The sequence below is a fragment of the Mastigoproctus giganteus genome, chromosome 11, assembly GCF_048544385.1.
Source record: "Mastigoproctus giganteus isolate SK-2022 chromosome 11, ASM4854438v1, whole genome shotgun sequence".
Lineage (NCBI taxonomy): Eukaryota > Metazoa > Arthropoda > Arachnida > Uropygi > Thelyphonidae > Mastigoproctus > Mastigoproctus giganteus.
The window spans coordinates 34,166,168-34,190,747 of NC_143585.1; the positions used below are offsets into that span (position 1 = coordinate 34,166,168).

At 40.6% G+C, this 24,580-nt stretch overlaps 1 protein-coding gene across 3 annotated transcripts in view; it reads right to left on the reverse strand.

Annotated features, from left to right (window-relative positions):
- Positions 1–24,580, reverse strand: part of Nmnat (nicotinamide mononucleotide adenylyltransferase) — a 117,807-nt gene that overhangs the window by 46,765 nt on the left and 46,462 nt on the right. For all 3 annotated transcript variants that reach the window (XM_090385560.1, XM_090385559.1, XM_090385558.1), the window contains exon 5: positions 1,793–1,894. In XM_090385560.1, the coding sequence (XP_090241686.1) occupies positions 1,793–1,894 (102 nt within the window). The remainder of the gene's footprint in view (positions 1–1,792; positions 1,895–24,580) is intronic.

Here is a 24,580-nt window from a genome sequence, read left to right on the forward strand (position 1 = left end):
TTTGTATGAGATCTCAAGAAGCTTGATGTGTTCCCCTGGCCCCCCAGGTGTAGTCTCCATACTTGTGCGCGCGCGCGCGCGCACGCACACACACACACACACACACACACACACACACACACACACACACACACACACACACACACACACACACACACACACACACACACAGTATTCCAAATGTGGTCTTGCCAATGCCTTATAATGGGATTATGACCCAACCCCCCACTCCATCTCTGCATAAAAGCGTTTGATAATGATAAATCATCTACAGGACAGCTTGGGCTTACCTTGCTGCCTGTTTATGCTACATGGAGAATTTCATATCTTCCTGAATCATAACTCCCCCAAGTCTCTCCTCCTTTACTCAAATCCTAGCATATAAGTTATTCAGGGAAAATTATTTCCAAGCATTAAACCTTGGATTTTGAACACTGACAAAGTCTTCACTCTGAAGGAGTGCTGCTTAGCATGTCATTAACCAGTCTCGATATTACCTGAAACCTTTGACATGACACCTTGTATTAAAGTGGACATGAAACTGTGCCATACCTTCTAACCATGTAATGGTTTTTCAGTTACTGCATGTGAGTTTTTATTAGAACTCACATAATTCTGCATATTAATAACACCATGAAAATAAATGTGAGCTTTGTCAGACCATAAAATGCAACATAGCCATTGTTTTGTCATATTCAAGTTTGCTGATATACAAAATTCAGGCTTTTGAGTCAGACGACACCAATTCTTGAACTGTTTCAAACTTATAAGGGTGCAGTTTCTGGATCCTTAGTCACTGTTCTGAGTAGAGATATTGTGGGCATTTGTAAACATCTGGACCCTATAGTGTACTACATTCCTCTAAGGAAGAATGATGAAGGTTGGTGATAATCCATTTAATGTTTGGTTACTCCAGGCAACAGTTTCATCTGTATCGATGGACAGCATTTTTTTTTTTTAACCAAAAATGAATTTATTCTGTTACAACTTTGATATCAATGTCTTCAAAGGTTTAACCAAGCAAGAATCTTTATATTTCTTTATTCGTCTCTTTCCTTTTAAAGGCTTTGAGGACAACCATAGCATATTATCATTTTGATAAAAAGCAGACAGGAGGAATGTGTTATTCCAAAGAGAATATTATTTCGGTAACAGAATTTTACTGATTTACCTCATGTTTCTTATACGTGAATCATAGTCTAAAATGCTTAGGATTTGATGAATGAGTTAAGTTATTTTATCACCACCTTATGTATTCAGCTCTGTTAGCTGACTGTGAAATGGAGATCAAAGGCAAAATAGTTGATTGATGTCTTCATCTGTTGATCAAGAATAAAAAAATAAATTATAATAACAAAACAGGAATTTAAGTAAGTTGTATAAAAAAAAGTATCTGCATGCAATAATATTCATAATAACCTTCTGTTGATTACTAAGATATCAAAATTACTACAGTAGAAGAATAGTTACTGCTATACTACACAATTTTCACTGTGTCAGAACAGATTCAACAGTTGCAACTGTTGAATCTGTTCTGACACAGTGAAAATTGTGTAGTATAATAAAATCATGTGGTTATGACATTTGGCCACAATTAGTTAACAATTGTGTGTGCATTATTCACAATTGTGCAGAGCATATAAAAAAAAAATACTTCGAAACAACAATTTTTTTTCTGAAGTAACAAAGAAAAAAGGTAAATAATTAATTCAACCTAAGAGAACCTAAAAAATTACATTACTCTAATAAGATTCACTTTATAATGAATCCACATGCATTGAAAACTACTAACCTGATATTTAGTCAAAATATCTGATTCATATATAAAACGCAATGGATTGGTACCCTCTCTAGTAATGACTACTAATCCATATTTACTAACAATTTCTTCTACCTGAAAACAATATGTACATAATTAATTCCTGACCACTTTATATTCTTTATAAGTCAAGATAATAAATCAAGAAAAACTTATCCGGTTACTATAAAGACACCAGAAAAATATACTTAATCCTTCCAACATGACCACTTTATTATAACGTTGGTGCTGTCATTATAACGTTGGTCAGTATATATATGCCATCTTCAGAGATAGCATATATTTGCTAACAGCACTAACATTTCAATTTTATGTTAATGATTATCGTTTTTACTACAAAGTTGGCTAAACAATCTGTCACTCAATGAATTGCTTCTAATCTTGTTGACTGCTCTAATAATGCAATGGAGCGACGTATGCAGGCGTTCACTTAAATTCTTGTGTTCTTCATCGTCAACCAAATGTTGATGATGAAGAACACAATGTATAAGGTATAAGGTATGTTCGTGTCAGACGGCACCTGGGATTTCTCCCATCTCCGCGTGTGTTTCGCTGTATCGAGGACAGTACACTGTCAAGCCAGAGACTTGAAAGTGTGTGGGTCATGTCTGTGCAGTGTGATATGTTGTGCCCATTGTTTATCCGGCTTATTGGCCGCCAGGCCCCTAGTGGGGCCCGACGTTGCCCATACCCTGCCATGTGGAGGCTAGCCGGGTGTATCCAGTATCACAACAATTTGCTCTGGCAGGTCCTGCCACCTAGTTTCCTGGGATTTCAGTGGCTAGGGCCTATTTAAAAAAAAAAAGAAAAAAAGTTTATGCATTTGACATTAATGCTTAATGGGATTGCTGTTAGGAAATCGCTGGTTAGGGTTGAACACTAAAGAGATGTGTTAAAGGCCAAATAGGTCGGGCAAAATTTTGATATTATTAAATTTAGACATGTAATGCTAGATAAAAGCTGATAGTGTTAGATATCTTAGAGATTTTCACAAAACCGGTAGAATTTAGACGTTGGTTATAATTTGGCAGCATTGTTAAGGGGTGTACTCGGTTGATTTAGTGAGAGAGAGAGGGGGGGAGGTTGAAGACTGGGGAGGAACAGATAGAAGAATAGGGACGGATAGAGTAGGCATCCCTAAAGAGGTCAGTGGAGACGAGCCCCACCAGGCGAAATATGGGGGATAGGCAGGGAGGAGAGGAGACAGAGATCCGTCTCCTCCATTCCCTGCCTGGGGATGGGGTTTTAAAGGGAACCAGGTTAGAGTACCCAGTTCGGATCGCCAATGCCGTGTTGGCAGCAAAGCCGCAGAATGTCTTCGTCGGTGTCATGTCCAAGGAGTGTCGAATCCGGTATGAAGGTCCAGCTGCCCATCCCGCTCTGGGGGTGGGATATGTTAGCTGGCAGTGGGGAACCTACCAGGTGAAGGGGGGGGGGGAGACACACATTTACTTCATTCGTAATGTGCATTCTCACTCTACTTGCATTCTTTTTTTTTTTTATTTATTTATTTATTTATTATTTTTTTTTATTTATTATTATTTTTTTTTATACTTTTTTCTTATTTTATAATTTTTATATATATATATATATATATATATATATATTTTTTTTTTTTATATATATTTATTATTATTTTTTTTTTTTTATTTTTTTTATTTCACTCAACTCATTCATCTTTTTCTCACACACCAGGAGGGGATGCAATGATGGGTAGCGTAAATTTAAATACTAATTAAAACCAGGGTTAGTGTGTACTTAACTTAGCATTTGTGGTTTGTGTTTTTTTCTCTCACGCTTGCACTTTTATTCATTCTTCTAGCTCTCATCTCATTTATTCGACTCTTTCTTTCTGCACTGCACTCTCTGGGCACCGCAACTTACTGTTATTCTTCAGTTGTGGTGCAGGCCTAGCTGCAAGGTTTTTTTTTTTTTTTTTTTGCAGGCCAGGGGAGAATGCAGTGATAGTGTTTATGTGGTTTGTAAATGTTTGTTGGTACAGTATATATAAAGTACTGTAAGTTATTTTTAACTTTGTATTCTTTCGGCCAATTACATTTGCTCTTCTGCTCATTCCCATTCACTTTCTCTGCATGCATTCCCATCCCCCTCCCTTACACCGGTTTGGGGCCCCAGGTTCCTACACATGGCATGGTAGTCATGGGGAGTTTTGTTATGTCAGGTTTCTGTCAGGGTGCAGAATACTGCTATCCTGACAGTTTTTAAGTCATCATCTGGGCGTGGTGGGAAACTTGGGCAATTTTACTATTGATTATTGTTTAATTGCTGGGGGGCTGAATTTCCATTCTTTGCATTGCTCTGCGCATTTCGAAAACTTTCTGTGTGAAAGATGTAAAAGCTTTATAATTTTGCTCTTCTATGATGAAGAGATGTTCTTCTCCCCTGGGAAGGGGACCAATCTGTGCTATTAGCTCTGTTCTGGGGATGTCATATATTATACATTCATAGAGAATGTGTGCCCAGTCTTCACTTTCGCCACAGGTGCAGTTTGGGTCATCGGTCAGGCCTAAGGAGGTTAGTTTCGCCTTTAGGGAGCTGTGCCCTGTCAATGTAAATGTTGTAAAAAAGTCCAGGGGCATACCACTTAGGTGGCTTTGGGCTAATCATTGACACCAGTGGCAGAAACCGTTTGGTGACCAGACCTCTGGTTTCCTGCTCCCACTTTGTTTGCCATAGCTCGTGGAGCTTTGTGGCTATTCTTTTTCTTTCATCATTGAAGGTATTGGTTGTATCAAGGGCTATCCCCAGAAATTCTGTGGGTATGCCCTTTTTAAATCTATAATATAAGCCTCTTTTGGCTACTTCCAGGTAAAGTGGGAGAGTTCCGGCCAGCAACTGTAGTGCAGGTGTGCTTACTGTGCAACATGCTCTGGTAATAGTGAGTAGTATTGTCCTTTGTATCGATTCTAATTTATTCCTATTTCTTACTATGGCCGAGCGGATGAACCACGCACCGGCTCCATAGGTGATAACAGGTAGGAACATTGCACGGTATATGATTGCCAAGGTCTTTCTTTTGAGTCCCCAGTCTGCTCGACTGATCCTGGCAATCATACCTGCATAATTTCGCACTTTCTTCGCCAAGTAGATCAAATGGGGGTAAAAAGTTAATTTTGAATCAAAGACCACTCCAAGATATTTTAGTTCTGTTACCATTTTTATAGTGATTGTGTTAATTTTGATTTGTGGACGTCTTCTTATGTCCAAATTACCTTTTAGAAGTATTTGTTTGGTTTTTTCAGGCGATATTTTGAGCATGTGCATTTGTGCCCACTCCTGCAGCTGCAAGAGAGCGGCATTTGATCTTTGCTCTACAACCACTCGTGAGTTGCCTTTTACAAGGAAAATCATGTCATCTGCAAAGGCCAGGCTTTCCATGGGGCCCAGATCCAAGGCCAGAAATTCATCCAGAACAATGTTCCAAAAGAAAGGGCCAAGGATTGATCCCTGCGGGCAGCCTTTATTCACAGGGCGTGTCAATTCCTGGAACCTTGTGCGTACTGAGACACTTCTGTCTGTAAGGTAGCTGTTTATTACCTTATAGAGGTTTTGTGGGGCATTTGCCTGGCGAAGTCTCCTAAGGACACTAGGCCACCACAGTGAGTCAAATGCCCCAGCAAAGTCAGTGGAGATTGCCAGCATATATTTCTCCTCTATGTTTTTAACTGTTGTCAGTAGGTGGTGCATGGCATCCTCAGTAGAATTGCCCTGCTTAAAACCATACTGATTGTTGGAATGGTAATATTGAGTAATATTGAGGCAGGCCTCTGTGTAATATTGAGCTAATCTGCTGTATATTAATCTTTCGTATATTTTCCCTAGTACAGGGAGTAGGGCTATTGGTCTATATGATTTGGGATCAGTAGGGAGTTTTTCAGGGTTTTTCAGGATTAACCTTAACACAGCTTGTTTCCATATTTTTGGGAATATACCTTCTGTCATACAGTTATTATATAGTGCTATTAATTTATCTGGTGCTATTTCTGCTAATTTTTTGATAATCTCAACCTCTAAGAGGTCAAAACCTGGGCATTTATTGTTTTTGGTTTTAGATAGTGCTATTTCTAAGTCTTGTATAGTGAACAGAGGTTCAATATTGGCATTGTCATATTCAGTGTTTTCTTTTATAATGTCGAGCTGGGTGGGGGAATAATTTCCAGTTTCAGTCTGAATGATACTGTCTAGGATGTTATTTACAGAATCCACCCAACACAGGGTTGGGGTTCCATCTGGTTTGACAGTAGTTTCTAAGACATCTCCTCTTGGCAGCTTGTTGGTCACTATTCTGTAGACAACTCCCCAAGGGTTATTGTTTCCAGTAGTTCCCACCAAGTGCTTCCAGCATTCCTTTTTCTTATCTCTTATGAGGGCTGTATACTGATTCCTGAGAGTTTTATAAGAATCTCTCAGTGCATCCACCTCATTTTGTGACCAAGATATTCTGGCTCTTTGAAAATGTCTCCGTGCCTGGTGTACCCTACTTCTGAGTATAGTCAGTTCGGGGCACCACCAGGGAACTGTCTGCTTCCTCGGTTTTTTCCGTGGGATAGACAGGGTTGCTGTTTTTGTTAAAATGTTTGTCATAGTCAGTGCTTGCTCGTCCGGGCTACAGTTGCCTGATCTAGACCACTCATTTTCCTGTTTTTGCAGCTCAGCTGCTGTATGTTCTGCAAAAATCTGCCAGTTTGCCTTTTTAAGGTTATACCTTTTGATATCCAACAGAGAGTGTTGGGTTGTTTGTAATTACCTGTTTAGTTTGAAGGAAATGGCTCTGTGATCTGATGTGGTCCAGGCTGGCTGGACACACCAGTCTGTGATTTTATAAGCTATTGAATTGGTGGCAAGAGTGATATCAATGTCACTCTCCCACATGGTACTGCTAAAAGTTGGGAGGTTATTTGGTTGGTTTAGCACTTGAAAGGGTGAGGTGGCTATATAGTCTGAAAGTATCTGGCCGTTGTGTGTGCCTGTTCTGTCTTCTGTACGGCTATGCCATAAGGCTGACCGGCAGTTGACATCAGCACACACTATGATATTTGCAGAAGGTAGCAAGTTTGTGACTACTTGTAGGTATTCAATAGTTGGATTTATATCTTCACCTGGTCTGGAATATAGTGAAATAATGTAAAACTGTCCTACAGCACTGGTAATATGGGCACACACTCCCACTGGGGAGCAGAGGTGACCCACCTTTGTGACTGTAAGGTCAGTATTTTTAACTACTATTGCTGTGGAAGGGACACCCGAGGTGTATTCTATTATTTTATAGTCTCTTGGGTATCCCTGAACTCTACCCATATGTGCGTAGGGCTCCTGGAGTACCAAGATATCTATATTATTTTCTTCCAATTTGAGTTTGATCTGATCTACAACGGCTCTTGCTCTTTGAGCATTCAATTGGACAAGATTTAGAGCCTTAGTCACATTTATGTTTTCAATCTGGCCCATAGTTGGTCCTAGATTGTATAAGTTTTGCCATTTTTTTTATAACTGGGGCATTTATCATCCCTGATACTATGTGTATAGTCAGTCAGCCGTGCTGCCTTGCAGGTAGCACATTTTGGCTGCTGAGACTTATTTTTGCAATTTTTGTAATTGTGGCCAGTGACTGCACAGTGACCACAGACAGGTTCTTTCTGAGTGCAGTCTCTGGCAATTGTGACCATATTTATGGCAGTTAAAGCAACTTTGGATAGGGAAATGTTCTCTAAATCTATGACTGGTCCAGCCAGCATAGATTCTCTGTTGTCCCTGCAATACCTTCCAAATTTTTGGTGTAATTTCTGCAATTATGTTGAGTTGTCCATTCCTTTTGTTTTTTGTTGCTCTTTTCAGCAGGAATTCAGCAGCAAATTCATCTATTGTCATTTCATTGTTAAAGTTTTTGAAGTAGATATCCATCATGAATTCTTTTTCTATTACTGACACAGGTACATCAAAGATTATAATATTAGGGTTTTTCCCTTTTGGTTTTTCAGGGAGCAAGCCCAGTTTTTCAATTTCAGGATGGTTTTCTATTTTTCTTAGATCTTCTTTGCTTGCTACCTCGATCAGGACTCCATTATTCCTGATTTTCCGCATGTTGTTTATCTTTATTTCTCTCAGATGAGGCCTCAGCTTTGTTACCACTGTGTCCTTAACTGCCTCACTGGTTTTATGGGTAGAGTCACTTTTTGCTTTCAGAATAACAATGTTGCTTTCCTTGTTTATATTAGGTTGCTTAGTAGCTATTTGTTTTGAGGAATTTTTTATTGTGGCTTAAACACAGAGCGTACAGATAAAGCAGAAATATATGAGCTTTCGGCTATATGGTAGCCTTCGTCAGAATTAAAATACATGAATGGCAGTTGGAATGAAGATGTGCACTGCCAGGTGCGTGAGACGCGAGGTTTAATTGTTTGTTGACGTCTGTGGCTGTGACGCATGATGACGTGGCCAGCGCTTGTCCAATGACAGAACTACTGACTCTGTGATCGGGTTGACTTGGCAACCACTGTTCCTGTTTAAGGATTTATCCGAAGATTTTATATTTAATGATTCCAACCAGGTACGCTTTAGGTAATGGTGGGATCTGTCTACCACCACGACATCGCGGTGTGGGTCGATGTCGTGGTGGGTTGTCCAGACATGTTCGGCGATAGCTGAGTGTTCTATATCCGCTAAACGGATCGCTCTTTTGTGCTCCGAGAGACGTTTCTCGAGTCGACGTCCAGTCTCTCCGAAGTAGCAGCTAGTGCAGTCACGGCAAGAGATGCGGTAGACTAAACCGCTCTGCAGAAGGGTGGGGACAGGTGTTTTCACGTTGGAAATGAAAGAATGCAGTTTCCTGCCTGGGAGCTGGATGCACTTTATTCCGTGCGTTCTCAGGATTCTACCGATCTGTTGTGACAGGTTGGGGTAGTATGGGATGAATGCCCTTGTGGATGGCTCGTCACTGTTGGTGTTGTAGCTGGTCGTCACGATGTCACGTGTCTGTAGATCACACCTGTCGAGGACGTCAATGGGGTAGCCACACCTCGTAAGGTCTACTTTGACCCTAGTGACCTCTTTGCGTCTTTCATCAGCGGAGCTGGAGTGTGTCCAGGCACGAGTAAGCAAGGTTCGGGCCGTGGAGAGGAGGTGGCCTCGCGCGTGTGCTGACCGGAAGTTGGTAAACTGGCCAGCACACATGGGCTTACGATAAACTGTAGTCCTCAGGTACGTGCCTTCACGTCGGACAAGTGTGTCTAAGTATGGTAAAGAGTTGTTCGACTCCAGCTCAATCGTGAATTTTATGAAGGGCGATAGTGAGTTGAGGTATGATAGAAGTCGCTGACCTGAGTCTCTAGGGATGACCACGAACACATCGTCAACATAGCGACACCAAAAGGCGATGTGATCAGGTGCGTGTGCAAACGCACGTCCCTCTAACTCCTCCATCACGATGTTTGCTGTGACTGAGCTGACCGGGGAACCCATGGCCGTGCCATGTATCTGCTGGTAGACTGAGTCATTAAATATGATCGCACCCCCTGTTAAGCACAGTCTGAGGGCGGTGGAAATGTCATCGGGTGTGAGACCAGTTCTTTCGTTGAGGGTTCTATCATTGTCCAAGAGTTGTTTTGCACAAGAAATGGCAAGTTCCACAGGGATGGAGGTAAAGAGCGATATGACGTCGAACGATGCCATAACTTGATTCTGCGAGATGGATACAGTGCGAATCCTCTTTATGAATTCAACACTGTTGGAAACGGTGTGGGTGGTCTTGCCAACCAGAGGAGAAAGAAGTCTCGAGACAAATTTAGACAGCTCGTAAGTCGGTGATCCACAGCAGGATACAATTGGTCTCAGTGGTGTGTCTTCTTTGTGCACTTTCGGTAGGCCGTAAAACCGTGGGATCTGACATCCGGAAGCACGGAGGTGATTACGGGTTGACTGTGTGATCTTCCCTTGTTTCAGCCAACTGTTGACGAGGATATTCACCTCTGATTCCCATCGTTCTAAAACTCTGTTGGGGTTGATGGTCAGGGGTTTGTATACAGTAGTATCCCGTAAAAGTAGTAGCGCTTTCGCCATGTAATCAGTGTGATCCATTACAACCGTACGGCGGCCTTTGTCTGCCGGTAGAATGACGATGGACGAATCCTGTTTCAATGCCTTGAGGGCAGAGAACTGTGTACGGTTGAGGTTAGAAGAGACGGGGCGAGCACGGTGTAGAACTGCTGCAGTCTTCAAGCGGATTGTGTTGGCTACATCTTCTGGGAGGCGTGATAAGCTGGCTTCCACACCTAAGGCGATGTCGGTGATCGGCGGGTGCTTAGGAAGAACGGCAAACGTCATGCCAAGAGTCAATAAGTTTACTTGGTCCGCAGATAACTGTTTGCTGCTTAGGTTCAATACGAAGTCCGTGGAATTAGTGAGAGGGGTATTACATTGGCTGCGCAATTGACGGGATTCATTAATCAAATCACAAAACTTACGTTTCTGTCGGGTACAATAAAGATCTGATTCTCTGATGGCCTGGTGACATAAAGTGTTGACCACATCGGTGTAAACGGGATCGGGAATCAGAGTCTTAAGGTCGGCTAGTAGGGTTGCCTTGCTCGCTGAAGCACGTTGTATGTCATGATGGAGGCAGCCGATCCATATACGTAGGGTTTTGAGGCCGAAGTTCCGACAGGCACGTCTCATGCGCTCATTAGAAAACGGTTGCTTGTAGCGAAACCCTTTCGGTATAATCTCGTTAGCTTTGCACCTATGCGCAAACCTCAGGTGTTGTCTACTACGGGCTATGAAGATAAAATCTTTCTGTAGTCTCACGACCATGTCGTATGCTGGTTGGCCAAGAATAGTACGAACATAACGAAATAGGCCTACGCGCTCTGGATTCATTGAGGAATTTTATTGTGGCTTAAACACAGAGCGTACAGATAAAGCAGAAATATATGAGCTTTCGGCTATATGGTAGCCTTCGTCAGAATTAAAATACATGAATGGCAGTTGGAATGAAGATGTGCACTGCCAGGTGCGTGAGACGCGAGGTTTAATTGTTTGTTGACGTCTGTGGCTGTGACGCATGATGACGTGGCCAGCGCTTGTCCAATGACAGAACTACTGACTCTGTGATCGGGTTGACTTGGCAACCACTGTTCCTGTTTAAGGATTTATCCGAAGATTTTATATTTAATGATTCCAACCAGGTACGCTTTAGGTAATGGTGGGATCTGTCTACCACCATTACCTAAAGGCCTATTTCGTTATGTTCGTACTATTCTTGGCCAACCAGCATACGACATGGTCGTGAGACTACAGAAAGATTTTATCTTCATAGCCCGTAGTAGACAACACCTGAGGTTTGCGCATAGGTGCAAAGCTAACGAGATTATACCGAAAGGGTTTCGCTACAAGCAACCGTTTTCTAATGAGCGCATGAGACGTGCCTGTCGGAACTTCGGCCTCAAAACCCTACGTATATGGATCGGCTGCCTCCATCATGACATACAACGTGCTTCAGCGAGCAAGGCAACCCTACTAGCCGACCTTAAGACTCTGATTCCCGATCCCGTTTACACCGATGTGGTCAACACTTTATGTCACCAGGCCATCAGAGAATCAGATCTTTATTGTACCCGACAGAAACGTAAGTTTTGTGATTTGATTAATGAATCCCGTCAATTGCGCAGCCAATGTAATACCCCTCTCACTAATTCCACGGACTTCGTATTGAACCTAAGCAGCAAACAGTTATCTGCGGACCAAGTAAACTTATTGACTCTTGGCATGACGTTTGCCGTTCTTCCTAAGCACCCGCCGATCACCGACATCGCCTTAGGTGTGGAAGCCAGCTTATCACGCCTCCCAGAAGATGTAGCCAACACAATCCGCTTGAAGACTGCAGCAGTTCTACACCGTGCTCGCCCCGTCTCTTCTAACCTCAACCGTACACAGTTCTCTGCCCTCAAGGCATTGAAACAGGATTCGTCCATCGTCATTCTACCGGCAGACAAAGGCCGCCGTACGGTTGTAATGGATCACACTGATTACATGGCGAAAGCGCTACTACTTTTACGGGATACTACTGTATACAAACCCCTGACCATCAACCCCAACAGAGTTTTAGAACGATGGGAATCAGAGGTGAATATCCTCGTCAACAGTTGGCTGAAACAAGGGAAGATCACACAGTCAACCCGTAATCACCTCCGTGCTTCGGATGTCAGATCCCACGGTTTTACGGCCTACCGAAAGTGCACAAAGAAGACACACCACTGAGACCAATTGTATCCTGCTGTGGATCACCGACTTACGAGCTGTCTAAATTTGTCTCGAGACTTCTTTCTCCTCTGGTTGGCAAGACCACCCACACCGTTTCCAACAGTGTTGAATTCATAAAGAGGATTCGCACTGTATCCATCTCGCAGAATCAAGTTATGGCATCGTTCGACGTCATATCGCTCTTTACCTCCATCCCTGTGGAACTTGCCATTTCTTGTGCAAAACAACTCTTGGACAATGATAGAACCCTCAACGAAAGAACTGGTCTCACACCCGATGACATTTCCACCGCCCTCAGACTGTGCTTAACAGGGGGTGCGATCATATTTAATGACTCAGTCTACCAGCAGATACATGGCACGGCCATGGGTTCCCCGGTCAGCTCAGTCACAGCAAACATCGTGATGGAGGAGTTAGAGGGACGTGCGTTTGCACACGCACCTGATCACATCGCCTTTTGGTGTCGCTATGTTGACGATGTGTTCGTGGTCATCCCTAGAGACTCAGGTCAGCGACTTCTATCATACCTCAACTCACTATCGCCCTTCATAAAATTCACGATTGAGCTGGAGTCGAACAACTCTTTACCATACTTAGACACACTTGTCCGACGTGAAGGCACGTACCTGAGGACTACAGTTTATCGTAAGCCCATGTGTGCTGGCCAGTTTACCAACTTCCGGTCAGCACACGCGCGAGGCCACCTCCTCTCCACGGCCCGAACCTTGCTTACTCGCGCCTGGACACACTCCAGCTCCGCTGATGAAAGACGCAAAGAGGTCACTAGGGTCAAAGTAGACCTTACGAGGTGTGGCTACCCCATTGACGTCCTCGACAGGTGTGATCTACAGACACGTGACATCGTGACGACCAGCTACAACACCAACAGTGACGAGCCATCCACAAGGGCATTCATCCCATACTACCCCAACCTGTCACAACAGATCGGTAGAATCCTGAGAACGCACGGAATAAAGTGCATCCAGCTCCCAGGCAGGAAACTGCGTTCTTTCATTTCCAACGTGAAAACACCTGTCCCCACCCTTCTGCAGAGCGGTTTAGTCTACCGCATCTCTTGCCGTGACTGCACTAGCTGCTACTTCGGAGAGACTGGATGTCGACTCGAGAAACGTCTCTCGGAGCACAAAAGAGCGATCCGTTTAGCGGATATAGAACACTCAGCTATCGCCGAACATGTCTGGACAACCCACCACGACATCGACCCACACCGCGATGTCGTGGTGGTAGACAGATCCCACCATTACCTAAAGCGTACCTGGTTGGAATCATTAAATATAAAATCTTCGGATAAATCCTTAAACAGGAACAGTGGTTGCCAAGTCAACCCGATCACAGAGTCAGTAGTTCTGTCATTGGACAAGCGCTGGCCACGTCATCATGCGTCACAGCCACAGACGTCAACAAACAATTAAACCTCGCGTCTCACGCACCTGGCAGTGCACATCTTCATTCCAACTGCCATTCATGTATTTTAATTCTGACGAAGGCTACCATATAGCCGAAAGCTCATATATTTCTGCTTTATCTGTACGCTCTGTGTTTAAGCCACAATAAAATTCCTCAATGAATCCAGAGCGTGTAGGCCTATTTCGTTATGTTAAGCTATTTGTTTTGCTTTAGTTATGTCCTGTTTGCTATTAACCTTTGCACATTGGGCATAGGTTAGTGTGTTCATTGTTTTATAGTTGTTCTTCTCCTCAGTTGTAACCTCTAATTTTGATTTTAACACTTGGTTCTCTGTGTTTAATTCAATCAGGCGCTGCTCAAGCAGTGACCAACAGTTCACTATCTGCAGCCTAATTGCAGAAGTAATCCTGTTGGTTTACTGAAACCAGAGATACACTCTGGTTTCCTTTGCCTGTTTGATAGGGTCAGTCAAATTTGTTAGGTAGTCTAGTTTTAGTTCTTCTTCTGCCTTTTGTTGCATCTCTGGAATTTCTATAGTTTCTTGATTTTTTCTTTTCCTGCCCTTCTTAATACTGAGGGGGCCAGGAGGCCAGCTATCCAGTTCGTTACCATTTTCCTCATTAATAGGGGCTTTCTCCCTGAGCACTCTAGCTTCATTTTCAGAGGAGTCTTTTAGGTCATTGTCCAGAATTTTGTCATTATTTGATTTTTCAGCCATAATTTCTGCATTAAATTCACTTTTAGCAATTTTCTGACGTTTTAAGTAGTGGTTTGAGGTATTTATTTCCAGTGTAGGCCCACTAGAAATCAGAAATCGCGATTTTCAGGTTTTGGCGGGAAACGCCTGTAGACAAAGAAAACTATTTTATAAACTAAGTATAAGTTAATTCTGTCAGGAGTATTATATTTTCCATACAGAATAACCTGGACAAAATCACTCTCAAAAGAGCAAATATAGGCAAATACAATCACAAAAACTATTCTTGCCTGACTTAATTTACTTACCTTCATCTGTGATACTCTTCAAACCTGAAAAATCCATGTTCTAATACTTGCCTAAATCGAAGATCGCGCAATATCGTCGTCCGCCGTTTACATCAAGTGGAGCTTCGTGCAGATGCGTCCGTACACTTCCGCGACCACAGCGACCTCAATGTATAGTGAGTACATTTGGTACTGCTTGTTTCAAATACGCTATGAAACCCTTGTGGCGCCCTGTCATTGCTGGAGCACCATCAGTAGCAGCAGACAAAATATTACGAATAGGAATGTCTTTCTCTTGAAAAAACTTATTCATGATATTAAATATAGATTTTCCTTTTGTATCCGCTTCCAAATTTTTAGCAAATAATAATTCTTGACAAACTTTTTCTTCTTTTATTCAAATACTCAATACTGTACTGTCGACATTTCTTCTTAGATTCAGACATAATGAAGTAATAAAATTTGCAACAATATTCACAAAATAAAAGATTTAATTTACACTTTGTATGACTCCACTTATCTATCACACTTTCGACTGATGATTGTACTGAAACTTATTCCTAAACAGCAAAAATATACGATCACATATCAATTTATGAATTATTACATCGGCAAAATGACCTTGGAAGCTTTGAAGATGAAACGCATTACGGCATTAGTTTAAAATTCGCGCCTAATCTGTTTCAAACGAATCAACAGACGCAGAGATATAATTGACTGGTCAAGCTTATGTCATTAGCGTTATCCAAGGAGAAAATAAAACTAAACAATTTTCGTGGAAAACAAACAGTTGAGCATCATTACTTGCAAACAATATTTTGCATCGTCGCTCTGTCACAACATTTTGCTTTACTGCTTTTCGTAATTGTTGTACGAAAGAATTGCAACAAATTGGTTTTGAAAAACAAAAATATTGCACTTCCTTTCTTCAGTATGTACAGTATTGTATCTACTAACAAAAAGTATAGAAAATTCATCTATTGGAAGCCATACTGGAAATGGAAGGGAAAAAAAAAAAAAAACTGTTGTAAAACTGATCACTACAATGCGAATTTCATAAAAAAAAAAGTATTGTAATTGTTTCTAGAGGACTAAATCGGAACTGCAGTTTCATGGATGTATATTTGATCTTCTTACGAACTTTCAAGAAAATATTTCTATTGATAGCTGCATTATAAACTTCGAAAACTGATGTCGAAGGAACTTCACATGCAACTTACCTGGTGTGCAAACAAAAAAAAAAAAAAAAAAATATATATATATATATATGCTACAAGTAACGGATTGTTTTATATGGATACCATCAAAAAATTTGAGGGAAAAATTGAATTTTCATTATCACACACACGCCCGAAAAATTCACCATAAAGTGTCATATGTTTGCTTGCTTGAATACCATTCTGGGCTGCAAATGTAATTTCACTTCTCTTGTGCTGACAGAGCTGCTGTTTGCCGAATGAAGGAAAACGGGGTTCATTTTCCTGAAATTTCCACTTCCTTTCATTCACTTGGGGGGAAAAAACTCCTTAGGGGAGGGAGTTCACCCTTTCTAGTCCGACCCTAAGGGAAAGAGACAAGTATTCAAGTATTTGTGTTTGTTAGGCGGGATCCAGGGTTTCCCCTATACACCGCAGTGTACTCTAAAAGCATATCGCTGAGCCGGCAGAGAAAAAAAAAAAAAAAAAAAAAACTTTTCAAGGAAAGAACAACTAATAAAATGTTTGAACCCGTTACTGTGTGTAAGTGTGTGTTCTGTTGTATGTTGTGTGCCGGCTCCTGGCATTTCGCAGTCTGGGGGCAGAAGCAATTTCCTTCTACCCCCAGACTCCCGTCCCTAGCCACGTGGAGGCAGCCAGGAACAACTATACTTCATACTGATGCAAAACATCAAGAATAAATGGGAAGGACTTAGTAGGAAAATAGTTAGAAGAAAGAAACGGAAGAAATAGGTTAGAAAAGGAAACAGAAGAGGAAAAAAGAATTTCCTCAACACTAGTGGCAAATAATTAAAAACATTTCAACAAATATTGCTTTAAAACTCTTACTATTACAAAATATTATTTATATTTTGTTATATAAAATCTTCCAATTGAAAGCAAAAATAAGTAAGTATATTCAACTACAGTTAAGTTAAATTTGATTCAATAACACCAATTAACTTATTACAACAAAATTCAGCAACTATTGGAACAACACTTAAGTAAATAATTACATTTACCATTTAACTTAATGAATCAACCACCAGCCCGAATGGGGCTGAAATTTACAAAATCTCAATTTCTCAGAAGAGATATACATATATACAAAACTAGAAAACAAACACAGAACAGACTCAAAAACCCAAAAACAAAACCAGGTAATAACTGTAAGTTACAATATAATACAAAAGTTCTAGAAGAGTTAAAACTTTGTTACATATTTACATTTAACTACGAGCTAAGACATCTCATTTACAACAGAAGTACAAGAAGAAAGACTCCACCCTAACCAGGGCAAAACAAAAACTGTGCATTATTATACCTAAAACACAAGAGTTAGATTCCTAATGGTGTCGATGTTATCTAAGAACTATCTGACATTAAGATTTTCCGACGTTTGAAAACCTTATCCGCAAAAGTTGAAAAAGCCCCAAACAATTCCAAAGAGGAAACCAAAAGAGGAAACTCAGAAACATCAAACACGTTTGTTATTAATTGAAAAGGAAGCCGTAAATCAACATATAAAGGACAGTCTAATATTATGTGTGGAACTGTTTCCAATTCACCACACAAACAGTTTGGAGAGTTAGCAAGACCGAAATGAAAAAGCTTAAAATTAATGCTACCGTGCCCAGAAAGAAGAAAGGTGAGATATAGACCTGGCGTAAACCAGGGAAAGTTATCCCTAGTAAAAATTTCTACTGTAGGTTTAAAACTATAAGTTACTCTTCCTTTTGTATTAAGATTCCAATCCTGTTGCCAGGAATCTTTAAAGAGTGCTGTCAACCTTTTACATTCCTCCTTATAGGTAAGATCCAAATTGTTAGAATACTGGTTCAATTGGACAAGAATACCTCGACTTTTATGGAACATAAGAAAATTTTGAATAACCTCATATTGAATTGGTAATTTCCCAGTTAAAACTAACAGGGCTGGGGTAGAAATGGTTCTGCAAGCACGTGATGTTGCTAAAAGGAAAAAACGTTGCGCTTGTATAAGATACTTTGCAACCATAGTTGTAGTACATTTACGGCCCCAAGCACCAGCAGCATAGACAATAATCGGGATAAAGATGCATCTGTAATATGTTCGAAGCACACTGGATTTTAAACCAGAAGTACATCTTGCTATATGAAGTATTTTGCCAGTGAGGATTTTAATTTTCTTTAGCAAGTATTTCGCATGCTGGACGAAATTTAGCTTATTATCCAGCATGACTCCTAAATATTTGAAAGAAGTTACAAGGCCAATAGAATTATCATTAAGTTTTACGGTTGGTGGTCTGTTAACAGCTAGCCGCCCCTTCAACAGCATCTGCTTTGTCTTTGAGACTGAGACCTCGAGCTTATGCAGTTGGCACCAGCAGTCAAGATCAAGGAGTGCCTCATTGGCACGTTCCTCCAATTCCAACCTGGAATTACCAAGGATGAGAACGACCAAATCATCGGCGTAAGCAACTTTATGTGTATATGGTAGATTTTGAGTGAGCCACCCATCCAGAACAACGGACCAACAAATTGGTCCCAGAACAGAGCCCTGGGGGCAGCCACGAGTAACCTGTCTCTTTACAACTTCAAAGCCAGAGGAGACAACAATGTTACGGTTTGAGAAATAACTTGATATTAACCTGTATAAAGGAATGGAAACCTCGGCCTCCCGAAACCTAGCGAGGACACTTTGCCACCATAAGGTGTCAAAGGCCCCCTTGAAGTCTACAAAGAGACCAAGGACATATTTGCTATTAGAGGCAGCTGTCAAATCAAGGGTGGCATTAATGGCATCCACCGTTGAGTACCCTTTCCGAAAGCCAAATTGATTACGTGCCGAAAGAGAATGATTGTTATAATAAATCTGAAAACGAAGTGAGATTAATTTTTCTAGTACTTTGCTTAAAGCAGGAAGTAAAGCAATAGGCCTATATGAAGTAACCATATTTGCCGGTTTGTCTTGATGTTTTAATAATATTTTCAAATTTGCTACCTTCCAAGAATCAGGAAAACAACCACCAGCCAAACAAGAATTCAATAAGTCACTAATGCAAGTCGGGCAAAGCTTCCAGATTCGCTTCAGTATGGACACCTCCATCAAGTCCAGACCGGGACATTTGCCCGAATTAAGTGAACTGATGGAGTTGTCGATTTCAAAAATGGAAAAAGGTTCCTCAACACTTGAAGCAGAGTAACAAAGATGATTCAATCTTAAGGAAGTCTGCAAAGGACTCTCAGGAACGGTGATATCATCCTTTATTATTTCTTGTAAAATGAGAGTGATGGATTCCTTCCAAGAAAGAGTTTCCGTGAGATCTGGTTTTAGGATTGAAGAATGGATCAGACCAGGGTGAATCTTCTCAGTAACCAGTTTGAACACAAAACCCCAAGGGTCAGAATTTAAGTTTTTTGAAATTAGATCATCCCAAGCTTTTCTCTTACATTTATATATAGTATTGAAATAAGTTCTCCTTGATGTTTTATACTGTTCGTAAAAAGTCTGTATTTCCGCCTGGGGTCTGTGTGAACGCTTAGCCCTTTGAAATTTTCGCCTTGCAGAGCTAAAAGCTTTTCTCAGGTTCGAGAGCTCAGACGTCCACCAAGGGACGGAAGAAGGGGAACGAGAACATTTCTGCAATGTAGAGTCACAAACAAAAGAGAATAACTTCATAAATTCTTCAAGATGGGAATTAGTGTCCAGAGAATTCAGAAAAGCAATACAGGTAGGAGTAAAAGTATCCAAAAATTTTGCATCAAAAAGTGACCAATCTATATTAACTGTTCTATATCTGGGAAAATCAGCTGTGTGTCTGGAAGGGCCCAAGGAAACGTTAAATTTAATGTGGAATACAATGGCATTATGGTCACTACCGGACCACGTGGGCTGAACCGACCAAGAATGAATGTTACTGCCAAAGGCTCTGTTGGTAAGAGTTACATCAACACTGGACTGTCCGGAAGCAGAAACAAAAGTTGGAGGTGAATACGGAATGTTCCAAACCGTTAAACCTTTAGAAAAAATTAACTCCTCAAACAACTCACCCTTAAGATTTGGAGGAAAAGAAGACCAGAGCGACGAAGAAGAATTAGAATCTGTCATAATTAGTAGTTTTTCACCAGCTAAATGCGATAATACGTGGTCCAGATAGATTAAAAAAGGCTCAATTGGCTGTACACCTTGTGAACAACGCATGTACAATGATATAGCATAAAACTTTTCAAACGGACCCTCTATGCAGGCGCAGGCAGCAAAATTAGAACACAAGGTATTAATTTTAGTAACAACCAATGAGGGGTCAGCCACCACCAGGGCTGCCCAAACCATAGCCCTGGCATTCCCCCCAGTACCAATATGCTGTATATAAGAAGAGACTATTCGAAACGAAAAAGGAAAGCCTTTAACCAAACCCTTTACTGAATATAATTCTTGTAAACCCATAAACGAAATCTTTTTATCAATTGCAATTTTTGCTAAGTCATTAGTAACCGAAGCTGACCTCTGACAATTGAGTTGTATAACTTTTAGCGAAGGACTAAAAGAAGAATGGAGGATTCTATTGAAAATTAGTTTTTGAGCGAATCAGCTCCTGTGCTCGAATAAATTCCGGGCAGCTAAGATCCCTATAAGAGTGTTTACTATCCTTTCTCCTCACCTTACAGTTAACGCAGCAAGGGGGGGAGTCTTTCTTAGTACAATTGTCAAATTGGTGACCTTGATCACCGCAGTGACCACATACATTAGCAGTTTGTTGACAAGTTTTTGCGGAATGACCATATCCTAAACAACGAAAACAGCGCGAAACAATGGTAAAGTCCTTTACACTGTGGGCTGTCCAGCCCAAGAAAACTCTACAATCCGAACTCAATAAGCAGTGTCTCATTTTCGGGGAAACCTCGAAAACTAAATGACAAGTATTTTTATTTTTCGAGCCAAACCTGAATCTTACTTTAGTATTTGTTTCAAAATCCTTTTTATCAATTTTATTACAGAGATTTTTCTCAAACAAGTCATCCAAAAAGTCCTCATCTGAGGAATCCCCAGGGATGTCAAAAACTACCAAGGTTGGGTTTAACTTCTTAGGATGTTCTATGTGAAGATCGCAGTCCGCAAATTTACCACAATTCTCCAAAGTACGGAGATCATTCTCAGTAGCAGTCTCTATTACTATCCCTTTCTCCCTTAGCTTTCGCACTGATTTAATCTTAACCTTCTTTAACTCTTGCTTAAAATCCGAAGAAAGGAGTTGTTTTACATCTTCGCTTGACGTTACCGTACTGTTTACGCCAGCTTTGACGAAGAGAACGTGTTTCGATTGAGCACCCGAAGGTGGAGGGGCTAGAGCTGGACCAGTTTGAGGTCTTAAATTAGTAGTAGTTACTGTAGCAAACGTGGATGCTGTCGAGGGGTCTGAGGAAACAGACAAGGGTTTGGAGATTTCATCCAATTGCTGCGTCAGCGTATCCAATTTTATTTGGATATCCTTCAATTGGTTATCTTTAGCCAGCAAGCTGGCAGAAACATCCTCAAATTTAGTCAAAAAGTCTTCCACAGTTGCAAGTTTTGTACGAAGTTCTGTGATTTGGAAATCCTTTGATGTTAATAGTTCCTTCAAATAAATATTATCTGTAGCTGCAACCTGCAAAGAAGCAATCTCCTCCTTAAGCTTTGAAGTCGTCTCAACGTCTTTGGCAGCGAAGTCGTTGAAAAATTTCTTCTGTTCCTCCAAAGCAAAGGCCAACTTCTGAATTATCTCCTCCACACCATTCCAAAGTTGCCAAGATGATGTAATAAACTTAGATGGAATGCCCTTATACGAATGTGAAACTTCAGAAAACTGATTCTTATAAAAGTTAAAGGCTGAAATCAATTCAGAAGGATTACTAATGTCCACAATCAAGTTCTTGAGACTCTTAGACTGAGACTCATTCAAAGCCAGAGGGCCTTCAACTTTGGAAGGAGTACTGGTAAGAATCGAACCAATGGGTCCAAACTTCTGTGTAAGAGAACTGTCCAACACTGAAATGTTCAATAGTTGGGGACACTTACCTGTATTATCATCACGAGAAGTACTTGAGCTGGTGGAGCTATCCATTTGGAATGTAATTGTACCTAAAGTTTGATAATGAATAGTTCTGTTTCTACTCACCAGGGGCGTTCAAAAAATTCACAAAAATAAGTATTTTTAATCTGAATTACCACACCAAAAATGAGCAGGATCCGCCCAATAGGTATCGAGAAAAGGGCGATTTAAGTTTAAAAAAAATAACAGCCCAAACCAGCCCAAAAATAATATTGAAGGCAGGTTTGAGCAAACAAGACAATTATGCTTATATCTGAGTCCCTAATAAGCCAAAACCCCCAAAACTTTATGGAGGGGGTCTATAGGGCATGAGAAGAAAGTATACTAAAGGGCAAAATATTAGGAGCACCCAAACAAAAGTTACAAAATTTAAAAGACATAGTGATAAAAATGGCAATTCAAGTATACACAATATTTTCAAGGTAACTATTGGTTACCAAAACAAATATATTATAGTCAATGATAATGTTTATATAACAGTGCAGCCAATAATCTGCACCAAAGATAGTATAACAAGCTAAAATGGTATTACCAACAGTCTGTAATAACTCAATATACAAAAACGCTATAGGTTATAGCTACACCACAAAATGGCGACTCCCATATGGAGGCAGCCATGCAAACACAAAATGGTGACTTAACAAAAGTCCGCCAAAACTCAATGACCTTTAAGCCTATTGGTCAAAGAGAATGGGGAAGACAGTATGGCTGCCAGTATTATTCCAATTTATTTGGTAGGCAAGAGCTGAAAAAATATAAATCATGGTAATGGCTGGCTATTTGCACAAAACAAATTAATCTTCAGTACCCCAGTGCAACAATCAGCCACCCTAGAGTTCCAGAATGGTGTCAAGACCTTTAACAACCCCAAGCTTGAGGGTCAAAGGCCAAAGCAGAAAAAAAAAAAAAAAAAAAAAAAATTCTGTAAGTGAAGGGAAACAACAACGTTAAGTGTCAGCCATTGTTCAATGTTATCAATAGCGATAATTTCAATAAAAAAATGCAAACTAAGGATGAGGAGCAGAGCGCTATCCCTTCACTCACAGAGCCAAGAAAGTTATGAGTACACTCACCATAATTTCTTTGTTATGGGGACATACTTTTACAAAGGTGGGGTGGCCTAGAAAACACTGAAAAAGATAAATCCTGGGAGACTAAAAGACAGAGAGAAAGAAATAAAAATACTCTTTTGGTGGGAAGAAGGGCAGGAGACTGTCAAAGGTCCACAACTGTAACTTTCATCACAGATGCTGAAGTTCTAGTAAGTCAGTTTCATCGCGGATTCGAAAGTATTTCTTTATTGCATTCAGTTTCACAACAGACGCTAAAGTTCTAATAAGTCAGCTTCATCGTAGGATGCCTAAGTTCAGATTAGTCCGATTTTTGTCCGGTGTGCATTCGATAAAAAACCCTCTTTGCTTTATTGTAATTGTTTTTTGGAAAAATATTTTGCAATAATCCCCCTGGAAATATTAGCCAGTGAACTGCATTATACATTTCAAACATCGCCATATAGCTTGACCTTAAATACAAATTACTACAGTTACTTTCCTTTGAGTGACCGCCTTGTACAGCTGTGGACACTTCCTTCCAGTCAGTAAAATCACCAGTAGTCGTCCTTTATTGTACCTGAAGTAATTTGTTATGTTGGGGCAAACGGTTTTTGTTCCTAACTGAATAGCACTTTCGAATTTTGCCCAAGTCGATTATCTGCACATATTGAAAATTAGAAGGACAGTAAAAGAGTTGATAATTGGTGCCATTGGTGGGCAGCATTCCGACAAACAAATTTTCTGTTTATACTCCAGGATGGCCACACGGTCAGAGATCCCGAAATACAGAGAGAGAATACAAGAAACCGCATCGCATTTAGCGGTCACCGACTTGATTGTGTGAAACTGCTCGCCATAAACCACAGCAAAGCAAGAGAAGTGATGGGGAGAAAATCTATTTTTCAGCGGGGTTTATCTGTTTATTGCAGTTCAGAACAGCATTATCACCGTGGATAGTGAATTTATTCGGCTTCTGTACTAAAACAGAATTTCTCCCTTTGCGATGACATCAAAGCGTAACAAGCAAATATCTTCTAAGAATACTTTTTGAGCAGCCGTTAATCGAAATCTGTTAGCTTTGTACTGTTAAAAAATATTGCAGTTTTGTGAAGAATACACATTTCAAGAAACAATCCATTATTCATAGCGAATGATATTTTTTTTCTTCTTTTGCACACCAGTTTTCGAAGTTATAACGCAGCTACAAACAGAAATATTTTCTTGAAATTTCATTAGAAGACCAAACCCAGGAAACTGATGTTCTGATATTGTTTACTAAAAACAATTACAATAAAGCAAACTTTTTTTTTTATCAAATGTTTGTCATTTGCGTGAAATTCAATAGAAGGTTTTAAAAATTGAAGTGGAAAAATCGAAGAAAACAGTTCTGGCTTCACCTGTAGCGAATTTCAGCTGTGTCCACAGAGTAAAAATTATAGAATTTATTAGTTGACCTTTGAACTGGGTCCACTGGACCCGAGGAGATAAAAATACAGATAAGGAGCCACCAACCCCTAGACCGCACGCCCCTCAATTGCTTCTGAACCCACTATCGCCCCCCACCTAGAAGGCTTCAGTGCCAACTGGGGGGGGGCAGTACCGCCAACTTTGGGAACCTATGAATTAGACCATAAATGGGTAACAACATAAGCCAGAATATCACCAGTGGATTGGCACTGATGGAATCCACACTGGCAATCGTTGATCAGATGGAGGGTTTCTAAGTAGTTTAAGAGTTGGTGGTTAACTGATTTCT